The 19,172-nt window shown below is 39.8% G+C and overlaps 1 protein-coding gene across 1 annotated transcript in view; it reads right to left on the reverse strand.

The window, feature by feature from the left end:
- Nucleotides 1-5,557: 5,557 nt before the first annotated feature.
- Gpc6 (glypican 6) overlaps nucleotides 5,558-19,172 on the reverse strand; it is a 1,180,899-nt gene continuing 1,167,284 nt past the window's right edge. The window contains exons 8-9 of the mRNA XM_008827006.3: nucleotides 11,868-12,043; nucleotides 5,558-6,127 (exon numbers count right to left, since the gene is read on the reverse strand). Of these exons, the coding sequence (XP_008825228.1) occupies nucleotides 5,925-6,127; nucleotides 11,868-12,043 (379 nt within the window). The 3' untranslated portion in view covers nucleotides 5,558-5,924. The remainder of the gene's footprint in view (nucleotides 6,128-11,867; nucleotides 12,044-19,172) is intronic.

Below are 19,172 nucleotides of genomic sequence, written 5' to 3' on the forward strand. Positions count from 1 at the left end.
TGAACATTTGAAAATTGCCTTGTTCTGACATCTAGTTCCCTCTCTAGAACTTGTAATGCTATTTACTCTTGCCTTTACTTCTCCTTCACACACACACACACACACACACACACACACACACACACACACACACACGAGTTATGCAATTTGGGAGTCTTTTAGACCCACTGGAAGACTGGAGGGGTATCCTAATTGCCTCACACTGTGTCCCTATTCATCATGGAAGAAGCCAGAGTGGTCTGTGTCCTGATTCCCTATTTGTAAGTTGGGTAACCTTTTCAGAGATTGGTGTGATAAGAATAGGAGGTAGGAATTGGCTAGGCAGTTAGGGCAAAAAGACCCCAAAGAAAATTGTCTTTTAGACCCACTGGAAGACTGGAGGGGTATCCTAATTGCCTCACACTGTGTCCCTATTCATCATGGAAGAAGCCAGAGTGGTCTGTGTCCTGATTCCCTATTTGTAAGTTGGGTAACCTTTTCAGAGATTGGTGTGATAAGAATAGGAGGTAGGAATTGGCTAGGCAGTTAGGGCAAAAAGACCCCAAAGAAAATTAGCCAATTTCTTGGCTAAAAGTCACAATGTCCTTGGGCCTTTTAGCAACACACTCCATTCCAAAGGCCAAAAATGTCTAAAGTATTTGGGAGCTTTTATCTAATCCTTCAAAGATTTTAGGATTACCTCTTCAGAGGGGGGAATGTTAGAGTAGCCAAAAGTCCCATAAAAGGAGAAAATAAAGAAAAGAAGAAGAAAGAGATGAAGTAATCAGAAAAAAGTGATGGGGAGATATGGGAGGAGTTGGAAGGGAGGCAGTGGGCATGGATTTAATCAAAACACCTTATATGCATATATGAAATTCTCAATAAATTATTAAAAAACAAACAGAACAAAACAAAACAACAAACTAGCCAACTGTGAAAGATTGTGAGGTCAAGCACAGGGCAAAAGACATTGTACTCTTGTGTTAAAATAAAAACCTATCAAAGTTCCAGCATGGATATGCTTGCTGGATCCAAATGGCACAATGTACCCTTTTGCCTTGGTAAAAGCTGCCTTGCTGAGTTACTTTCACTTTGTCTGTGTGTTCTTTGTGTGGTATTTGTGGGATCCATCCTTGGGCCCCTGATTTTATTTCTAATAATGAAAATGACAATGGTAATAATGTGAATGAAATTGCAGTATTCCTTACAATTAAGTGCTTCATTCTTGATACCATTACTTATGCATACTCTTTCATTTAAAGATCATTCTTGAAAGTAATGATATATTTGTAATAAAACTATGGTTAACTATATTGAGGAAGCACATGACACAGCACACAGGGGAGGGTAGCAGGAAGGAGAAGCTCAATGAATGCTTGTTAGATGGATCTTTAGAGTGTTATACAGTATTTAGCATGCCTGAGAATATGGGAACATTTCAGAAATATCAAACTCAATGCAATTTACTACATTTGGAATGCGTTAGTTCTTTTATATATAATCTTATTTTTTTCTGATCTCATTTATATAGAACTGATGATAGTTCTAAGACACTATATTTTTTCTTCAAGAAGAAACAAAAAAAGATGAAGCGTATTTCATCCACATTTAAGAAACTGAATGGTGCACAGTTCTGGAAGTTTATAATTTCCAATGATGTGTGTACTTTGGACTTCTGGTTTTTAGCATTAAAGCTTCTAAAAAGATTTTCTAACAAAAATTTTGAAATTTAGACTATGATAATCATTAAGAAGATGCAGAAAGGGCACTGGTAGATTTTTAAAAACTATTTTAATACAAGATTAATAACAATTTTCTATCCAAATCAGAAATGAAAAATCTTAACCCAAATAATAGTCATTTGACAGTCACATAAAACTTTAGGTTTGATTGGCGCACACGTTTATCCTGCATATATGTTCGTATATGCACACAGAGACTGCACTGTGATGCCATCCTTTGGTGTTTCTCATGGAAGTCTTCAATACAAGGCAATGCCAAAGATTCCAGTATCTACTCCGCTTCAGTAAAGTCCCAAGCATTCCCATGCTAAGCTGAGTCAAGGCTGTAGCAAACCATGACATAAGCAAGTCTCTAGAATTCGTACAGATCAATACTCTATTTTTATAAGTTGGCCTAAAACTAAACACTGGCTAATGTCTCTACTAATGAGGAACACATTGCAAATTTATAAGTTATGTTCTCTTTTACTTTTCTGGTAGCAAAGCTAATTTTTTAAAAATTAAAATCTCTGTTACTGATTGTAAGTCAAAGAAAATGATTTTGAATTTCTGCAAGTTTCTGGAGAAGTCAAAACTTGCATTCACTAACACTCAAATCTAAAATCAAATCTCCTGATAATTAGCCTTGCAAAGAGAAGTGAGAAAGGAATCATAACCCAGGAATTTACTGTTTTGTTCCTTCTTGGGGACTTTAGCTGATGTTCAGTTTGTAGCCAAAACATGTATGTAATGGCAAAAAGAATTAAAGAAGGCTAATGTCTGTAGCAGGGAATGAATACAAATTAAGTCTCATGGTTCTGCATCCAATAATATTTTTAATGTGTTTGACTTAAAGAATGTTCCTTTTTAAATTACTACTGCTTGCCATTGAATAACAGCATTTTCAGTATAGACAGTATCCCTTACATTTGGAGCAGGTGATAGAAGCCACTGATCCTACTTGGGTAAATCACTGTAAGGGAGTCAGACTTCTAGTTCTATAGCAGTGATGGCTATAATCAAAGTGCCAACTCGGTTTTCATTACAATGACAGAAGGCTGTCTCATGATTGTTCTTCAGTATAGAACCAAAGGGATCTTATTTATAAATTTGCAATTCACTTGTCTCTGCTGAAGACTTTAGCCTTTGTTTAGCTTTTGTTGTAACATACACAAAGTATAATAAACATCAATTACAGACGTGTATTTCTGTTAGAAAAATACATATTATAACTAAAGAACATGTAAATAGAGGCACTTCAATAAGCTAAGTGTTTGCAGTTATGAGCATCACCCACCAATTTCTAGTGTTCAATTTCAGGGGTCCCATTTCTCTCTACTCATAACACAAGTCATCATGTGATCGCGGGATTCAGTGGACATCAACACAAATGATGGCAGGTCATGAAAGATAACGGAGCATAATTGCATCCTCTATCACTGTGCTGAGACAAGAAAATTAATTTGGGAGGAGGATTCTAAAAGTACTGAAAAGGGGTAACTAAATAGAAGGCCTTAGGGTGCAGAAAAAAATCTTATGTTAAATTAGTCTAAAAACCATATGACATCAAAGGATGATGATGAAGACCAGGAAGTGCAATTGAATAATATTTTGACCATGTCCATGCAAGACTACTAATGTGGTATCATTAACTGATCCTCATTTCAGCTCTCTGCCCAGCTCATATGCACCACCTTATCTCATCAATAGGAATAATATTGATATGCAGGTGTGGGAACAAACGAAGCAGGCATTTCTGTATTATCCTGTGATTAGTGCATACAGAACATGGGTTCACATTCATTAATATAATGTGTTTTCATACACATGCACAAAACCATTTGAGGGCAAAAGCACAGTAAGAAAAGACATCTTGGTCTGCTTTATAGAAGATAATGCAGAAATACTTTAAAAAGAAAGTTGGAGTTTAAAGCCATAAAACAAGTTATTCTGGAAAATCAAGGCTGATTTAATTTGTATTGCACCTTAATTACTGAAGAAAAACAATACTGACTTCTGAATGTATAAGGAAATGAGTAACATAAATGATTGGTTCTTCCTAAAGATGTGCTAACCTGTAATTGGTGATAAGAAGCCAAAGGCTGGCAGGGAGATGCCTGTTTTTTAAAAGGATGTGATGCTGATTAGATTGTGTTAACTTCACAGAGATTTAAATGAAAGATGCCACAAAGTATCTCAGAATCTTACATTTCATATTTTGTTAGGAATAAAGTGGCAATAGATGCTTGTAAATATGTTGTTTCACAAAAGTGCTCAAATATACTTAATACTAGTGTGCCATGTACACTACTTAAATGTGATGACTAAATCAATAACTAATTTTCATTTTGATGAGAACAGAGATTGGGAAATACCATTTATGTGTCAATACTGTCAATGATTAGTTAAAATGTGACTGACATATTGTGTGTCTTGAACTATTACTTCACCCTACCTCAGATGCATCATACAAATCAAGAAACACATGGCTAGACACCTGTATTCATAATACCCAGGTTTGGTTTATTTTGCTTCTTTTTGCCAGGGTATCAGACCTGGCTTGGTAGATAGGTTAGGCTGTAACTCTAAACTAGCCTCTTGAGTTTAGGTCATTTATCAAAGTACCAAAGCAGGAGTCCTAGGCCAAAGGTGTTGTACATGAAAGCAATGATTTTTCATGAATAACATTCTTTACATATATACTTTCCATCACCAGTAAAGTCTTGCACACCCAGGGCTCATCCTATGAGCTCAGGAAAGTCTTGAGCACTGGAGACAAAGCACACTTGTGTGAAAAGGGTGTGCCCTGGCAAACTTTTAATAGATGGACAGCTAAATACGTAAAAAGTTCTCTTTCTTGATTCTTGGTGCTCACAGGTCATTGAGGAATCCCTTCTCTGAGCAGCACAAAACAAGAAGAGTTGGTTGACAAAACATTTTTTTTTGTTACAAAGGAGTGTCAACCCTGAGCTTGGAATTAAGAAGTTAAAATCTGTGATTTATATATATATATAGATATAAAAATAGATGATCATACTAAGACTAAAAAAGTGAAAGAAATCTTCATGTCAATACTATATATAATTTTTTTTTTGTCTTGACTTTTTTGTTGTGAGTTGTTTTGTAAGAGAATGCCCTTGTGATGTTGGAACCAATTGACATAAAGTAAAGAGTTAAAAAAGAAACCTCATGTATGGAGCCAATTGTCACATAAGAGTACTCTTATTTGTGGGGAGGGCCATGAACACAGGGCAGAAACGTCTAATTCATATCAAATGGGTGGCAAAAGCAGAGATTTATCATTGAAATGATTTTCAGTTGAGATGCAGGAGAAGGAAGACTTGATGGGGTTGTCCGGGAGAAACTGAAGTCAAATTGGGGCCAACTGGATAGAATGGACAGACATAGGGAATTGAGAAAAATGCTGTCTACTGAATGTGAAATCAGGCAGGTGAAAGAGAGAGGTGCTGAGTTGTAGATTTGCTCTGTATTAAAGACAATTCTAAATTGAAAATCAGTACCTCCAAATCAAGTTGGTTAGGGTGCAAGACAGTACCTCCAAGACAACAGTATATTTTCACTACCTTTCAAAAAAATCGTTATATTTTCTCCCTATAAGCATTTTGTAAACCAGGCTTGTTGACAGAAAAGCTTTCTGCCGGAATTGGCTGGCATTGCCAATCCTGTAAGTATGAGAAGTCCCTCATTTCTCTCTCTTGTTGCTTCTTTGTTGAAAATGCAGTTGTCTTGGGGTTTGGTCTGATTTTAAAAGGAAAATTATTTTCTTCCTATTTTTTAAAAAGAAAAATTTTTTTTTCCTGTCTTTTTTTTTTTTTTTTTTTTAAAATGGGCGAAAAAAGAATTAAAAAAAAAAAAAAAAAACAAAAAACAAAAACCCCCAAAACCTCACAACGTGAGATTCCTTTACTTTTGCAGCATAAAAGCAAATGAAGGTAAGAAAATCTCCTGGTAAGAAAGATTTGAGTAAGAATTCTCTCTAGAATAAACAAAGTCCCCACAGATCGCTGAAGGAAAGAGGAGGCAGTCCGTCTGGCACCCGATACTCTTTGGGAAAACAAAAAGGAGGCAGATCGCAACACTGCTCTCTTCTCATAGAAAATGGTGAGTTCTTGTGGCATGGTCCACTGTCCAAGAGTGTAAGAAAAGAATGGGGTTGGCCACTCGAATAGCTAAAATGCAGTTTCCTTTGACCAAAGCCCAGGATTATCTGCAGAGTCTCTGCAGTGCCAAGACCACGCAGACCAGACACCAGGAGAGCAGCGAGTGGCCCAGCTGCGCTGCAGCAGAGTCCTCTTCTCTTCTGTCCGGGTCGGCAGCAGGGGCCTCGGTGGTAACGAATTCGAACTCCGTGGGACACACGTCATCCATGCACCCACTGCCACTCCCTGAGCCGCTTGATTCATCACCTGGTGGGAAAGATTGACAAGAAAAGTTAGAGCACTTAACAGGAAGTAATAGAGACATAGGCATGATATGGTGTGAACTCTCCACCCTAGGGTGGCTCACTGGTCCCAGTAAGTTTGTTCTTCATGGGCAGGTTTGAGATGAGCCAGTACCCTATATGGAAATAATTGAGGCACAATATTCATTGGTAGCCAGAACTAACTTATAGAACATATGAATTCAGGTGTAATGGGAGGCCTTCCAACTGCACTGGTGTTATGAAGATATTTCTCCTACTGACCAGTATTTATATTAAGAAATTCTGTTCTTTGCTCTTTTGCGTGTCAGAGCTGCTATTCCCAGCAGATTCCATGCTTTCTTTTGTGTTTTTGTCAGGGCAGGCTGTCTTGGACCTCTGGTAGGTCTCTGCTTCCGGAGCGTTGGGATTAAAGGTGTGTAGCACCTCACCTTCCTTAAAAAAGATTTTTAAAATACTATCTTAATAGAACACACAAAAAACAAAAGGAAGCAATGCAAGCGGGAAACTGGAGAGACAACAGTGAGGAGTTGTGGAAAGCAGGTATTACAGTTATCGCTTTGGCTTTTCCCAACACTGCCATGTTCTTGTCCTAACAACAAGGATAGAGCCTTTCACAACCAGCACTTCCTCTTAAACCAGGGATAGATAAGTTCAGCCTGCTGCTTATTCTTGCATGGCCCCAAACTCAAGTACAGTTTCTATATTTTTAACTGATCGGAATAAATTAAAGGAAGGATATTACTTTGTGACTGTAAGAAAGTCTGTATGTGAATGCAGACCTGCAGTTTGATCATTGTAGCTATACCTGTTCACGTCCCAATGAGCTGCAATGCTTTTCTTTGTTCTAAGAGAAGAGTGAAGTAGTTGTGACAAAGGCCATATGATCCCTGAAGCCTAATATATTCAATATCTGGCTCTTTACAGTAAAATTGTTATTCCCTGCTTGGATCCAATACCCATGTGCTCACACACTGTGCCCTCTGAAGGTGGCATGCCTTCTCCTCTACCATGCCTCTTGGGCTGTTCTGGTCCCACATCTCTCTGTTTGATTCCTTCATGTTTGATGAACCTTGCCTCTTAAGTCTGGATCCATCAGTTACAATCAGCCCCCTCTGTATGTGAAGGATCTGCATCTATATAGTCAATTACTGTGGGGCAAAAATAATTCCGGAAAGAGTCAAAAACTGTGTGAATTTGCCACACACTAGGCTAAATCCACATGAATGGGGTGATAAGTGAGAAAAGCTTGCTACAGCCTCCTGTTATGTCATGACCCTCAGTCTCTCTTTGGTATTATGTACCATGTAGTTCCATTGTGGTTGTATCTGAATCTATGATGTACATTTTTTTCTTTTTATTATTCCCTAAACAATGTAAAATAACAATTATTTACACAGGACTTATCGCCTCAGTTGTTACCAATAATCTATAGATGATTTTTAAGCGTATGGGGGTACATATAGATTACATGAAAATATCATATCATTTTACATAAAGGATTTGAATATATGTAGAATTTGGTATCTGCAGGGGGTTTTGGACCCAGTCTCTTCTACTATGCCACCCACTTGCAAGTTCCTCTCAACACTTGGAATTGTATTATTTATTTGCTTGTTATTTGTTTACTGTTCATCTCATCTGTTAGAATATAGACATTTTGAGGGTAGATTCTTTGTATATAATGTTCATTTGAAAATTTCCTGGCCATTAATGGTCCTTGATGTGCAGCAGATGCTTAGTAGATACTTGGAGTATCAATAAATATGCCATAAGCAGTTGAGTCAGCTTCTATCAGTTTCTGTATCTAAATACATAGGAATGATAACATTTGCCTTTCAGGGTTTGTGCAGAGACAATCTGATAAAATGTAGAAGCAAATCCACTGCTATCAGTGAAGACAGATGGAAAAGATTCATTTTCCACAGCCAAGGTAGCTTAGGCTACCATTACAAGAGTGAATAGTTTTACTGAGCCTGTTTGCTTACCTGTAGAAATAAAAGTAATCATATCTATTTAATGGAATTGTTATGGGGAAAAGTAAGACAATGCTCCTGGAGAGACTCAGGAAACTGTGACCTTGTAATGACATTTGCTGTTGCTCTCACTTGCTCAGTAAGTCCAGCCAACATTCTTAAACTCCTGTCCTGCTGATGGGCCCAAACTGCTTATGAGACATGGGTGCCATCTTGGGTCCTGATGCTGCTTAAATCAAACCATGGTAGCATGGGACTTTTATTGTCCCCCTGAGTGAGGAAGACACATTCAGCACTGTTTTTCCTCCCTAAATGGGACATCTAAATACCAGATAAGATCATTTGAATACATTATACTAGGTTCTTAACATTTTCTCTGTTTTATCTTTATTGGCCTTTACAAGGAGAAAAAATGCCCATTAATTAAATTCAAAGATATCAGAATTGCAAAGGGAATTGTTCAGAACACTGGTATCATGAACAAGAAGTAATATAACCTTTACAAAGATATTATCAAAGCGACTTAGAATATTAAAATTGTGGGAAGCAAATAATGACAAGAGGTTCTGGCTGGGAAAAATAATGGACTCCATCTTTCTGAAAAGGAATCACAAATACAGGTATTACAGGGTAGAATGGGCAACTTAAATAATGGTTCTAAGCAATAAGGGTGATGATGGCTATGAGATGTGATAATGGGCTGTACAACAGGCACTATATTGAAACAGAAAGCCAAATTTGATGCTTGGGTTTGAGCCAAAGGGTGCTCTTCAATGCTGCTGATTTTTATTCCCTTTTCCAAAAAATATTCTTATTGATTGAGAATCTCATGCAATGTATTTTGATCATATTCAGACCTCCCTCCCCTCTCTCCACACCCACTTTACTTATCCTTCTCCCCTTCGACTTCATGTCCTCTTTTATTAGTTACCTTTTTTTAAAGGCCTATCCAGGCTAATCTGTGTTTCCTAACTGTTCTTGGGTGTGGGTACTCTTGGAGTCTGGTCAACCTCCCAGGCATCACACCAGTAAGGAACGCTGACTCTCCGTTTCCTGGCATCTATCAACTGTCACTAGATCCTCAGCTAGGGCTGAGGTTTTCTCTCTACTTCCCCATCCATGATGGGCTTGGGTTTGCACGGGTCTTGTGCACGCTGTCATAAGTGATATAGGTTCCACTGCCCTGTGGCGGTCAGACAACCCAGTTTCTTGTATTCATCTGCCACTTCTGGCTCTTACAGTCTTTCTGCTTCCTCTTTCTTTCGAGAAGAAACTGAGTGAATCACTGCCTCCTGGACATTTCATGAGTTCTTCAGACTGACATTTCTTTAGGACAGAAAGGAGAAACACAGTAAGGCCAACATCAGCTAATTCTTTCATGTCTTCAGTTATTCAACCAGATAGTTACTCTCTTGGTAGAACAGCATTTGGTTCCATAGAGAAGATAGAATGGATAAAATGAGAAGCATGAAGCAAAGTGTTGAGGAAGAGCAAAGCCTAATGCCTGGTGTAACATTCTCTTCTGCAGAGGAATGGTGAGTATTAGCTAGACTGGAGAGCTAATGGGATGATTCGGAGAAATTTGACAGCAATGAAGTCCATTGTGGCAGTAATTATCCTGTGTTGAGAAAAATTAATTTTTAAGTTCTTTAAAATGGAAGAAAGCACTAAAAGTTTTCTGCAGGGAACAGCTCAGTAGGATGGCGACAGAGCTGAGATGACTTAATGTCTTACATTTGTAACTTCTGTCTCTCTAGCTCATTAATTCGAGTACACAAGCATCATCTTTTGCTTCAGTGACCAAATTACAGAATTTCTGGCAACTGTGCATCTGATGTTCAAGCATTCTTTTCTTAGGAATTTTCTTAGGTTAACATTTAAGATAAATCCAACACACCTAAAAATCCCTAGAATACTTGCATTTTGAAGCCTCTTAGACAAAACCCAAATATAGTTAGTTTCATGTCAGCACTCACTTACAAGTCTATCATATCACCGCTAATGCTTTTGTGATCCTTACTAAAACAGTCATGTGCAATATTACTTCAAGTGTTTTGCTCTTTCTCTAACATTTCAGATATCAATGTTTATGGTTCAGGTACATGTATGACTGAATAGGGAGGGGAATAATACATCAAAACTGTTTAGTACCCTCCAGACACTGTTTTAGCTTTTCCGTAAGTCACCTCAAAGGATCCTCCCAACAGGCCACTAGCTGGAACCTCTTGCTATTATTGTAATCACTTTAATAATATCTTGCAGAGGACGAATCTAAAACTGCAGATTCTTCTCTACTTACCACACGGTCATGTCCCAATAAATTCCTGAAGTTGAAAACACTGTAAGTGAAGGTGTACTGAATATGTCTAACCTACCCGGAATCCTAGTCTAGCCACAGCACCCAGCAGAATGTCCACTGTTTTCCCTTGGGATCTTAGAGCTGACTGGAGTCTGTGGCTTTGATTCCTTTGTCCAGAATCATGAGAGAATGTCATATTGCATAATGCTAACTCAAGTAAAGATCCATATTCAAACTTGGAAGTATAGTTTTTGCTGAATGTGTGTGACTTTTGCATCTTCATCGGATGTCAGGGACCATCTGGAATTAGTTAAAGATACCATTTGTGATAGATGAGCTGCGGATTCTAATCTAGCTTGTCTAAGCAATTTGTAGAAGATTCTTTAGGTGGATTTAGGAGAACAGGCAAAAGTTTGGGGCAGATATAAATGTTGCTATAGAAGAGAAAAGAGAAGCAGTTACTAGATCATAAATGGATCAGTTGGTAGATGAAAGTCAATGTTTGCTTTCCTATGGCTAGGCGTACTTTATTGAGACTATTCATCGGGGCTGGGATGATAACTTAGTCAGTAAAGTGCTCGCTGCACAAGCTTGAGAACTTAATATCCAGCACCTATATAAAAAACCAGGTGTGGTGGTATGTACTTGTAATCCCTTTGGGGGGAGTTGCAGACTGGGGGATCCCTAGGGTTCACAGGTCAGTCAGCTTAGTAAGCTTGAGAACTTAATATCCAGCACCTATAAAAAAAAAAACAAGGTGTGGTGGTATGTACTTGTAATCCCTTTGGGGGAGTTGCAGACTGGGGGATCCCTAGGGTTCACAGGTCAGTCAGCTTAGCTGAATTGGTAAACTCCAGGTCTCAGTGAGATTTGTCTCAAAAAACAAGATAGATGGGGCTGGAGAGATGGCTCAGTGGTTAAGAATGTGTGCTGCTCTTGCAGAGGACCTGGGTTCAGTTCCCAGTACCCACATGGTAGCTAACAACCACATGTAACTCTAGTTCCAGGGGCTCTGATTTCCTCTTCTGGCCTCTGTGGGCATTTCATGACATACAGATACACATTATACATACAGGTAAAACACTCATACATATAAAATAAAAGTAAATAAATCCAAACAACAACAACAGTAACAATAAAAACCAAGGTAGATACGATGACACCTGAGGAGGAATAGCATTTGAGCTTGACCTCTGACTTCAACATGTGCACAAACACACACATACACATGTACACTCATACACTCACTCAACACACAACCATTCATTAAAAGCAGTTATGATTTTAGTTAGTATTCTAAGCTTTGTGGCTCTGACTGTATAAGCTTCACTGATTAAGAAAGAGTGAGGCATTATTAAAGATGTATATTGCTCTTGGAGAAAAACTGAGTGTAATTTCCCATAACCATTTTTCATCCTGGAAGTTGCTGGTCCTGGTGACAGTTTCCTTACTTGTGTCCTGGAAGTTGACGTCATTGCCATTGTATGCATTCTTTAGCTTGTTGGTCATCACCCGGAGGGCCATTATCTGCTGTCTGATGAAAGTGTCTGGCCGGGTGATGTCCACCTCCACCTCAGGATTGTTGATCTGGTTGGTCAGCCCATCGTTCATGATCTCAGGCAAGTATCTGCAAGTCAGAGAGGAAGACATGAGTCAAAGTGACATTGCAGGGGCCTTAGAACCAGGCTCAGTCCTGCCATCTCAGACAAGAAGCAACAACATCTGGTGAACACCTCACTGAGTTCCTGAGAAAATGCGCCAAACAATAAAAAGAAATGTTCCAGATGGAGCTAAAAGGGCTTCAGACTCATTTTTAAAGTAGTGATGAATTCTTAGGCTTATCTACAAATAAATGCTAAATTGAGGACTTAGAGAAGTTATTTCTTAAACTAGTCTTTGCCTCCTCCATCCAGAGTTCTGCAGCTCTATTCAAGGCCCTGGTAGCTCCCTTGGTTCTGGTAATTTTGGTAGTAAGAGCTGGGCTAATGAATAGCATATGAGCTCCTCAGTGGAGGGAGGTTTAGTACAAAAACTTCTGGATATACACACACAAGACTTCTGATGCACACACACACACACACACACACACACACACACACACAATATTGAGATGTTTTAGGAGTAGCCAGTGATTGCTTGTATGTTTGGGTGTCTAGTATGGCTTTTATTTTTATTTTTTTGGCAGTGCTGGGGATTAAATCAGGGTCTTGTGCATGCTAGGCAAGTGCTCTACCACCAAGCTACATCCCCGCCCCAGGCTTTTTAATTTGGTAGATTTATCAATATTCAGTAAAACAGAGGACTAATATGTAATGATTCTTGCTTAATATTTCTTCTGTTTTTCTGTCTTTCAACATTAACTGCCTAAGGATGCCTGGCTGGGTGCATTTCTACAAGGGGAACACAGTACTCAGGAGCATGTGCAGACACCCTGGGACCATGGTGACGACCTGCCCACTCTCCAGTCCTTCTGCTCTTGGTGGTGGGAAGCATCTCTCAGCTGCTGCCTTCCTCTTCCCTGCATCTCTCCTTGCAGTACAGGGGTTACAGTGACTCACACCAATTCATGGCCACTTCTTTTCTCTCTAGTGCACTCAGCATGTGCTTTCTGGTTATTCTTGCTAAAACACCACTTTCTCCTATCACTCCTCTGTTTAAACATCTTAGAGGTCAGTGGCTGATGTCCAAAGAACATTCACTAAATGTTAGGCATTGTGTCACACAATTCCTATACATCTTAGGATACATTCTATCAGTCCATCTAGCGGATAGGTGTGATTTATCTCTATTGTATGAAATGGAAAGCTAAGTGATGACAAGCAGATGTTCAGTCTAGTAGATGGCAAAATTGAATTCTATGAAGTACTCAAACAAATAAATTGAACCCACAAAGAGGGTGGGGGTACCCTAACTTATAGTCAGATGGTTAGAAGCACAGTTAAAAATCTGGAGTCTGCAACTGGCATCTTGTATGTGTGTGTGTGTGTGTGTGTGTGTGTGTGTGTGTGTGTGTGTTTGCATATATGTGTGTGCAGTGTTGGGGGACTCAGCTTCAACCTGTTTGATGTGACACTAGAGTCAGGCTTGAAGTGGTTTAAAGAACACCTGTGTGGTACCTGCTGTGTACTTAATTGCTAACTTGCTTGTAGGGAGCAATCCCCACACTTTTTTTTTGTCAGAAGTGTGTGTTGACTTTGGTATGTGAGCAAAAGAGAAAGCAAGACACTATATTCCCCCAACACAATGCCCAACAGTGGTTTACTTTTGGTCCAGGATACAGTTTCTCACTTAAACTCAAATATACTTAATGAAGACCCAGGCTGACCCCCATGTTCTCTTAAAATATTTTCAGCTTTCAGGGATCTGCCCATCCTTTTCTAGGGCTACTGGGTTCACTGGGACATTGTGGGCACTGCACAAAATCATCTTTCTAACCTGAGGAAATGGAGTTGTCAATGACTCTCAACCTCAGCTTTATGACCACCAAGTCATGCAGCTATGGTCTACATTCACCAACAGGGGTTCCTGTTTCTTTTCTTTTTTTTTGGTAATCATTTTTCTCTTTGGACATTTCAAAACATACAAAAGTAGAAATGATAATATAATGAACCCATGTAACTCATTTGAGTGTCTTTTCTAATTCCTACAAAGGTGTCATCTATATCTGTGTCCTGGTAAGAAACAAATGGCACTCTCCTACTGGTAATAAGGAGAATTTGATGGTGAGTCATTTATAAAGGTGTAGATATGATTAAAAGAAACCTGTACATGCTGGCAACAGCAGAAAAGGCTCACAGGGACAAGGAAGAGATACTGTTACCAGACTGTACCAGAATTGAGGCCATAGCCAGGCACCAAAGAGCACAGTGGCTTCCCAGCAACGGCCTGGCAGGGATGGGGCTAGTGGAGGCTTCCTGACTCTATTGGCTGAGTCCACCTGGAAATCAAATGATAGACAACCAAGGTGCTCTGGTTGTAGAGTGTCTCGAGGGCACAGGCCAGCAGCCAGGGTGGAGGGGTGAAGCAGCTGTGGAGGGACAGAAAAGGTTTTTTATTATTATCATCGTCTTTTTAGACAGGATCTTGTTATATAGCTCAGGCTGGCCTTGAGGTTGAGGCTTTATTTTCTCTGTCTCCTGACTGCTGAGATTACAGGTGTGCAGCACCATGCCTGGCATAAGCAAGGGCTTTGACTGTGGAACTACGAGTGCAAACTGTGGTTTATGAACCCCTTGGGCTGCTGGCCTTGACTCATTGCTGTGACTCCTCTCCTCCTATGGCGCTTACTACTGCTGCTAGAAAGCCGAGCAAACTTCTTTTCTTCTACTTCATCATTCCCGTTAACATATTTGTGCACTCCCTTTATGCTTGAAATCTTCCCCTTCCTGCAAATTACTTTCCAAATTCCAGAAACCAAAGCTCCAGCACCTGCAAGATGAACCACACGGAAAAAGTGATACTCCAGCCATTTGTCAGGAGCCAAATGTTGTGCAGAGCATATTTGTATATGAATCGGTTAATTTAGTTTAAATTAGAGGTCCTTTGAATAAGCTTTTTATTTTCATCCATATTTTGAACAAAATTGACTTTTGAACAAAATAATAGTAAAACTTAGAGTGCATTGCAAATTCTTTTCCATGAATCTTCAAGTTATTCCTACCCTAAAATATGTCCTAATAAAAAATTTAAATCCGTGCACCCATATCTCTTTATCTTTGCAGGAAAGCACAACTTATACTATTCTTTTTTAATGCATCTGGTATATAAATGAATTCTTGTTGGATTCGGAAATTCTCCTCCTGGTGTAACTTCTAACACAGGACATTAAATTGGCTGCTATTGACATGCTGCTCCAAGTGCCAGACTCTGGGAGTTCAATAATGATGATGGTCCATTGAAACATGAGGCAAGCGCAAGCCAGCCACTGCTGACAGGGTTTGAGAGGGCTGCAAGGTGATGGCTGCTGTCATTGCTGCTCTGCATTCTGGTCATTATGCCTGCAGCTGGGCCCAGGCTGAGTCAGAGGGGGCTCCATCTCTCTTTCATGCCATGTGCGTTGCTCAGCTAGCCAAGTCTCATTTATCAGCAGCTCACTGCAATAGCTTACACGGCAATAGTGCCCCTGGGAGTCTGAACATCCAGCAACAATAAGAGACTGCCAAGCAAACCCCGAGTCTCACTGTGCCTATCGATGCTCAGACACTTACAATCAAAACAAGGAACAATGCACTTGTGCCCTCCAGAACATTTTCTCCTTTTGATGTTTTCCAAGGATGACTTCAGAAATTTAAACATAAAATAGCTAAAGAATAAAATAACCATTTTGCCACTGTAGACAGAGACTGAGGCTAAATCCAAGGACAGCTGCCACACAGTTGGAAGGGGGTGTGGAAGTCCAGTTGTGCACCAGGATCCTCATTTATTTCCTCCCATAAATGGTCTCTTTACAGAAATCTCATATTCCGTAAGAATAGGCCCATCATTGAATGCAGAAGACCCTTGTTTTGCTCAGCTTTTGCACTGGTCTTCTACTTGACAGCACTCATATCTCTGGGAAACAGAGGATCTTGGTGCTGACAGTCCAGGTTCCAAGGCTGAATGCACCTGCACCAGGAGCACGAAGAACTTCGACATGAGCACACATTGGAGTGTTGAACAGAGGTCTCATCCTCTGCCAATGCTTCACGTGATGGTGTGGCAAAAGGGTGGTGCCCAAATACAGCCATGCGTAGTCTCCTCATGTTGGTTGGTTTCTGCTTCTGTTTGCAAAAGCATGGCCAGGAGCTAAATCTTGGACAGTTCTACAGAAATATTTTTCTTCACATATCATTTCATGTTGCTAATGTAAGTTCTTTTGATTATATCCAAGTATAGATGATGAGGACAGAAGAGTCCTATGAGAATTTAGCAGGCATCGGGGACTGACACATTCTGCTTTGTGGGTAGCTACAGACTCTGTGCCAGGACACTCACTGGCACCGCTGATAGCTTCTGTCACCTGAGAGACATTAATCACACTTGTCCTTGCAGAGTTTCCCAGTGGTCAACCACTGCGTCTGCCATTCCTACCACTGAAAATCACTCTTCATTGTTGAGTCAGTACGTCCAGAAAGACCCTGTTGTGATATGCATGTGCTTGCTGGGAAGGAAGGCATGCTAATTTGTTAGTATTCAGTGTTATTTATTGGCACATTCATGCTGCAAGTTGTTCTGATATAAGGAGCTACATACGGAAGGAAAGGGGATACATATTCTTGAGTTTGGGATTTGAAATCTACTAAACATCTAAAGTGAGGTGTTAGTTAAGAAGGTGAGCTGAGAGGTATCCATGAATGTGTGTATGGGGGTGTGTGTGCTATGAATCCAAGAGGGAGTTATGTGAAGTCACTGTAACAAAACAGCTGAGAAAAATCAAGTAAAAGAAGAAAAGTTTTATCTTGGCTCACTGTTTCCAAAGTTCCAGGCCATGATCAACTGGCTCTATTGCTTTGAGTCTTAAATCAGGCAGAAGACCAAGGAGGGGAATGCATGGCTGATGGGAGGTGCTCACCTCATGCCTGCCAGGAAGCAGAGAGCAAGAGGAAGGGACTGGGGTATCCTTCACGGGTATGGTCCCAATGTCCTGCTTCCCACCAGGCAGTTCCTACCTTCTAGCTTCCACCATCTCCTAAGGATATCATCAGATTATGAATCCATCAGTGGATTGACCCATTGATTAGATCAGAGCCCTCATGATCCAATCACTTCTTCAAAGCCCCACTTTTGAACATGGCACTGGGGACCAAGCTTGCCAAGCTTCCAACAAACAAGCCTTTGTAGGGACCATATCATATACAAACCATAATAGAAGCTGAGGCATAAATAGGGAGTCTAAGTGCTGGCCTGGTTTTGTTTTAAAGTGCCTGATACTGCTGAAAGCTCCTACCTGGAGGGACAGTTAGAAAAGTGAGATGAAAGCATTTTTACCCTATATATTATCATAAATGAGGTCCATTCAACACACATCTCTATTCTAAGCTACATGTTCATTCATTTTCAGCATGTTCAAACATCTTCCTAATCTAAGAAAATATACTGAGAATACAGTTCAGGAATTCCTTATGTGCAGCTCCAAATTTTGAAAGGCTTCACAGTTTATTTTTCCCCTGCAATTCGTTAGCCAAACATCATATCTGAAATAGGGCCTATTATGGTTCTCATTTTTCCTACTTAGTGCCCCACTAGTGTATTTTTCTTCAAAAATTCTAATGTGTTTGATTATGAGTTGTAGGTCCAGACCCCACTGGGAACATGCCATAATATACAGTACATTTACTGTAGTCATTTTATAAAATCTAAAAAACTCTGAATTCTAAAAAGGCATATGGTCTCAAGGGTTTCAAATAAGGGATTGCAAACCTGTAATATCTGTGACCTCCTTTAGAAGCTTATTTAAAAACTTATTTAAGCTTCACACACATTAGGATGGCTTTATTTAAAATAACAAACAAAACACAGCAAGTGTTAGGGAGGATGTGGAGACATTTGAACCTTGGGCACTGCTGCCGGAAATTTGGAATGGTGCAATCTCTACATCAAACAGTATGACTGCTCCTCACGATATTATACACGCAACTACTCTATCACCAGCAGTTCCACTTTGGATATATATCCAAGAGAATGGAAGACAAGGACTTCAGCAGATACTGATGCCTCTGTAGAAACATTATTCAGAATAGATGAAAGGTTAAAAGAATGCAAGTTTTCACTGATGGATGGATGGTTATAGTGAAAATAAAGCATTTACATACAGTGGAAGTAACACTCAGCATAAAAATGGACAGAACCTCTGACCCATGCTACAGCTGGATAAACCTGAGGTGGATCCCAGGCTAAGTGAAATATGTCAGACATGAACATTGTATGATTCCACTTACATGAGGCATCTACAGTAGAGAAGTTCAGAGAGATAAAAAGCAGGGCGGTAATTGCAGGGTGTTGGGTGGGGAAGGTAGGGGAGCTGGTGTTTAATGAGTGTAGACGTTCAGGGTGGGAAGAGGGAGTTCTGTGGTTCTCATGGTTATATAATATAAATGTACTTATTGTCAGTCAACTGAACACTGCAAAATGGTTGATGTGGTCAATTTTATGTTTGATATTCCTTTCCATAATTTTGAAAAACTAAGCTTTAGGTAAAACTTTTTTAAAAGTCCTTGATAAATATTGCTTATTTTCCATTTTTCCTGGCTGGAAAGCGGTACTACCCAAAACATTCTGTAATCTTTTTCTATAAACAGATTTATAAGTTCTTGAAGACTGAATTAGAGCTGTCTATGGCAGTGGATGCTCCAAGAGACATTGTCCTATGATATGGTCAAATGTTCACTAACTATGACCAGGGACACCTGAGATATCTGGGACCCAGTAGTGTGCCCATGGGCAAGTCCCATAGCTATTTTATTTCATGGCTCATTATGCATTCTACTGCACTCTTATACAAATTAAATGCTCAACACAGTTCCCCAAACACCAAGCTTGTTCTTAGGAGTGGCTGACTGCAGAACCTGGAGGTTTACAGCTTGAATTCATGTGCAGAAGAAACATTTGTTGTGGCCTTGCTCCAGCTGGTGAATGGAAGGCAGAAAATGGCTTGGGAACTCTTGGAGAACACACTCTCATTCTTTGCTGCCATGAGAAGGAGCCACGTTCTTTGACTTGACTGCTTAATACCCTGGCAGGAGCTCCCAAATCCATCCTTTCTTCGTAGAATCAGTGTT

The sequence above is a fragment of the Nannospalax galili genome, unplaced genomic scaffold (assembly GCF_000622305.1).
Source record: "Nannospalax galili isolate Female #2095 unplaced genomic scaffold, S.galili_v1.0 scaffold272, whole genome shotgun sequence".
Lineage (NCBI taxonomy): Eukaryota > Metazoa > Chordata > Mammalia > Rodentia > Spalacidae > Nannospalax > Nannospalax galili.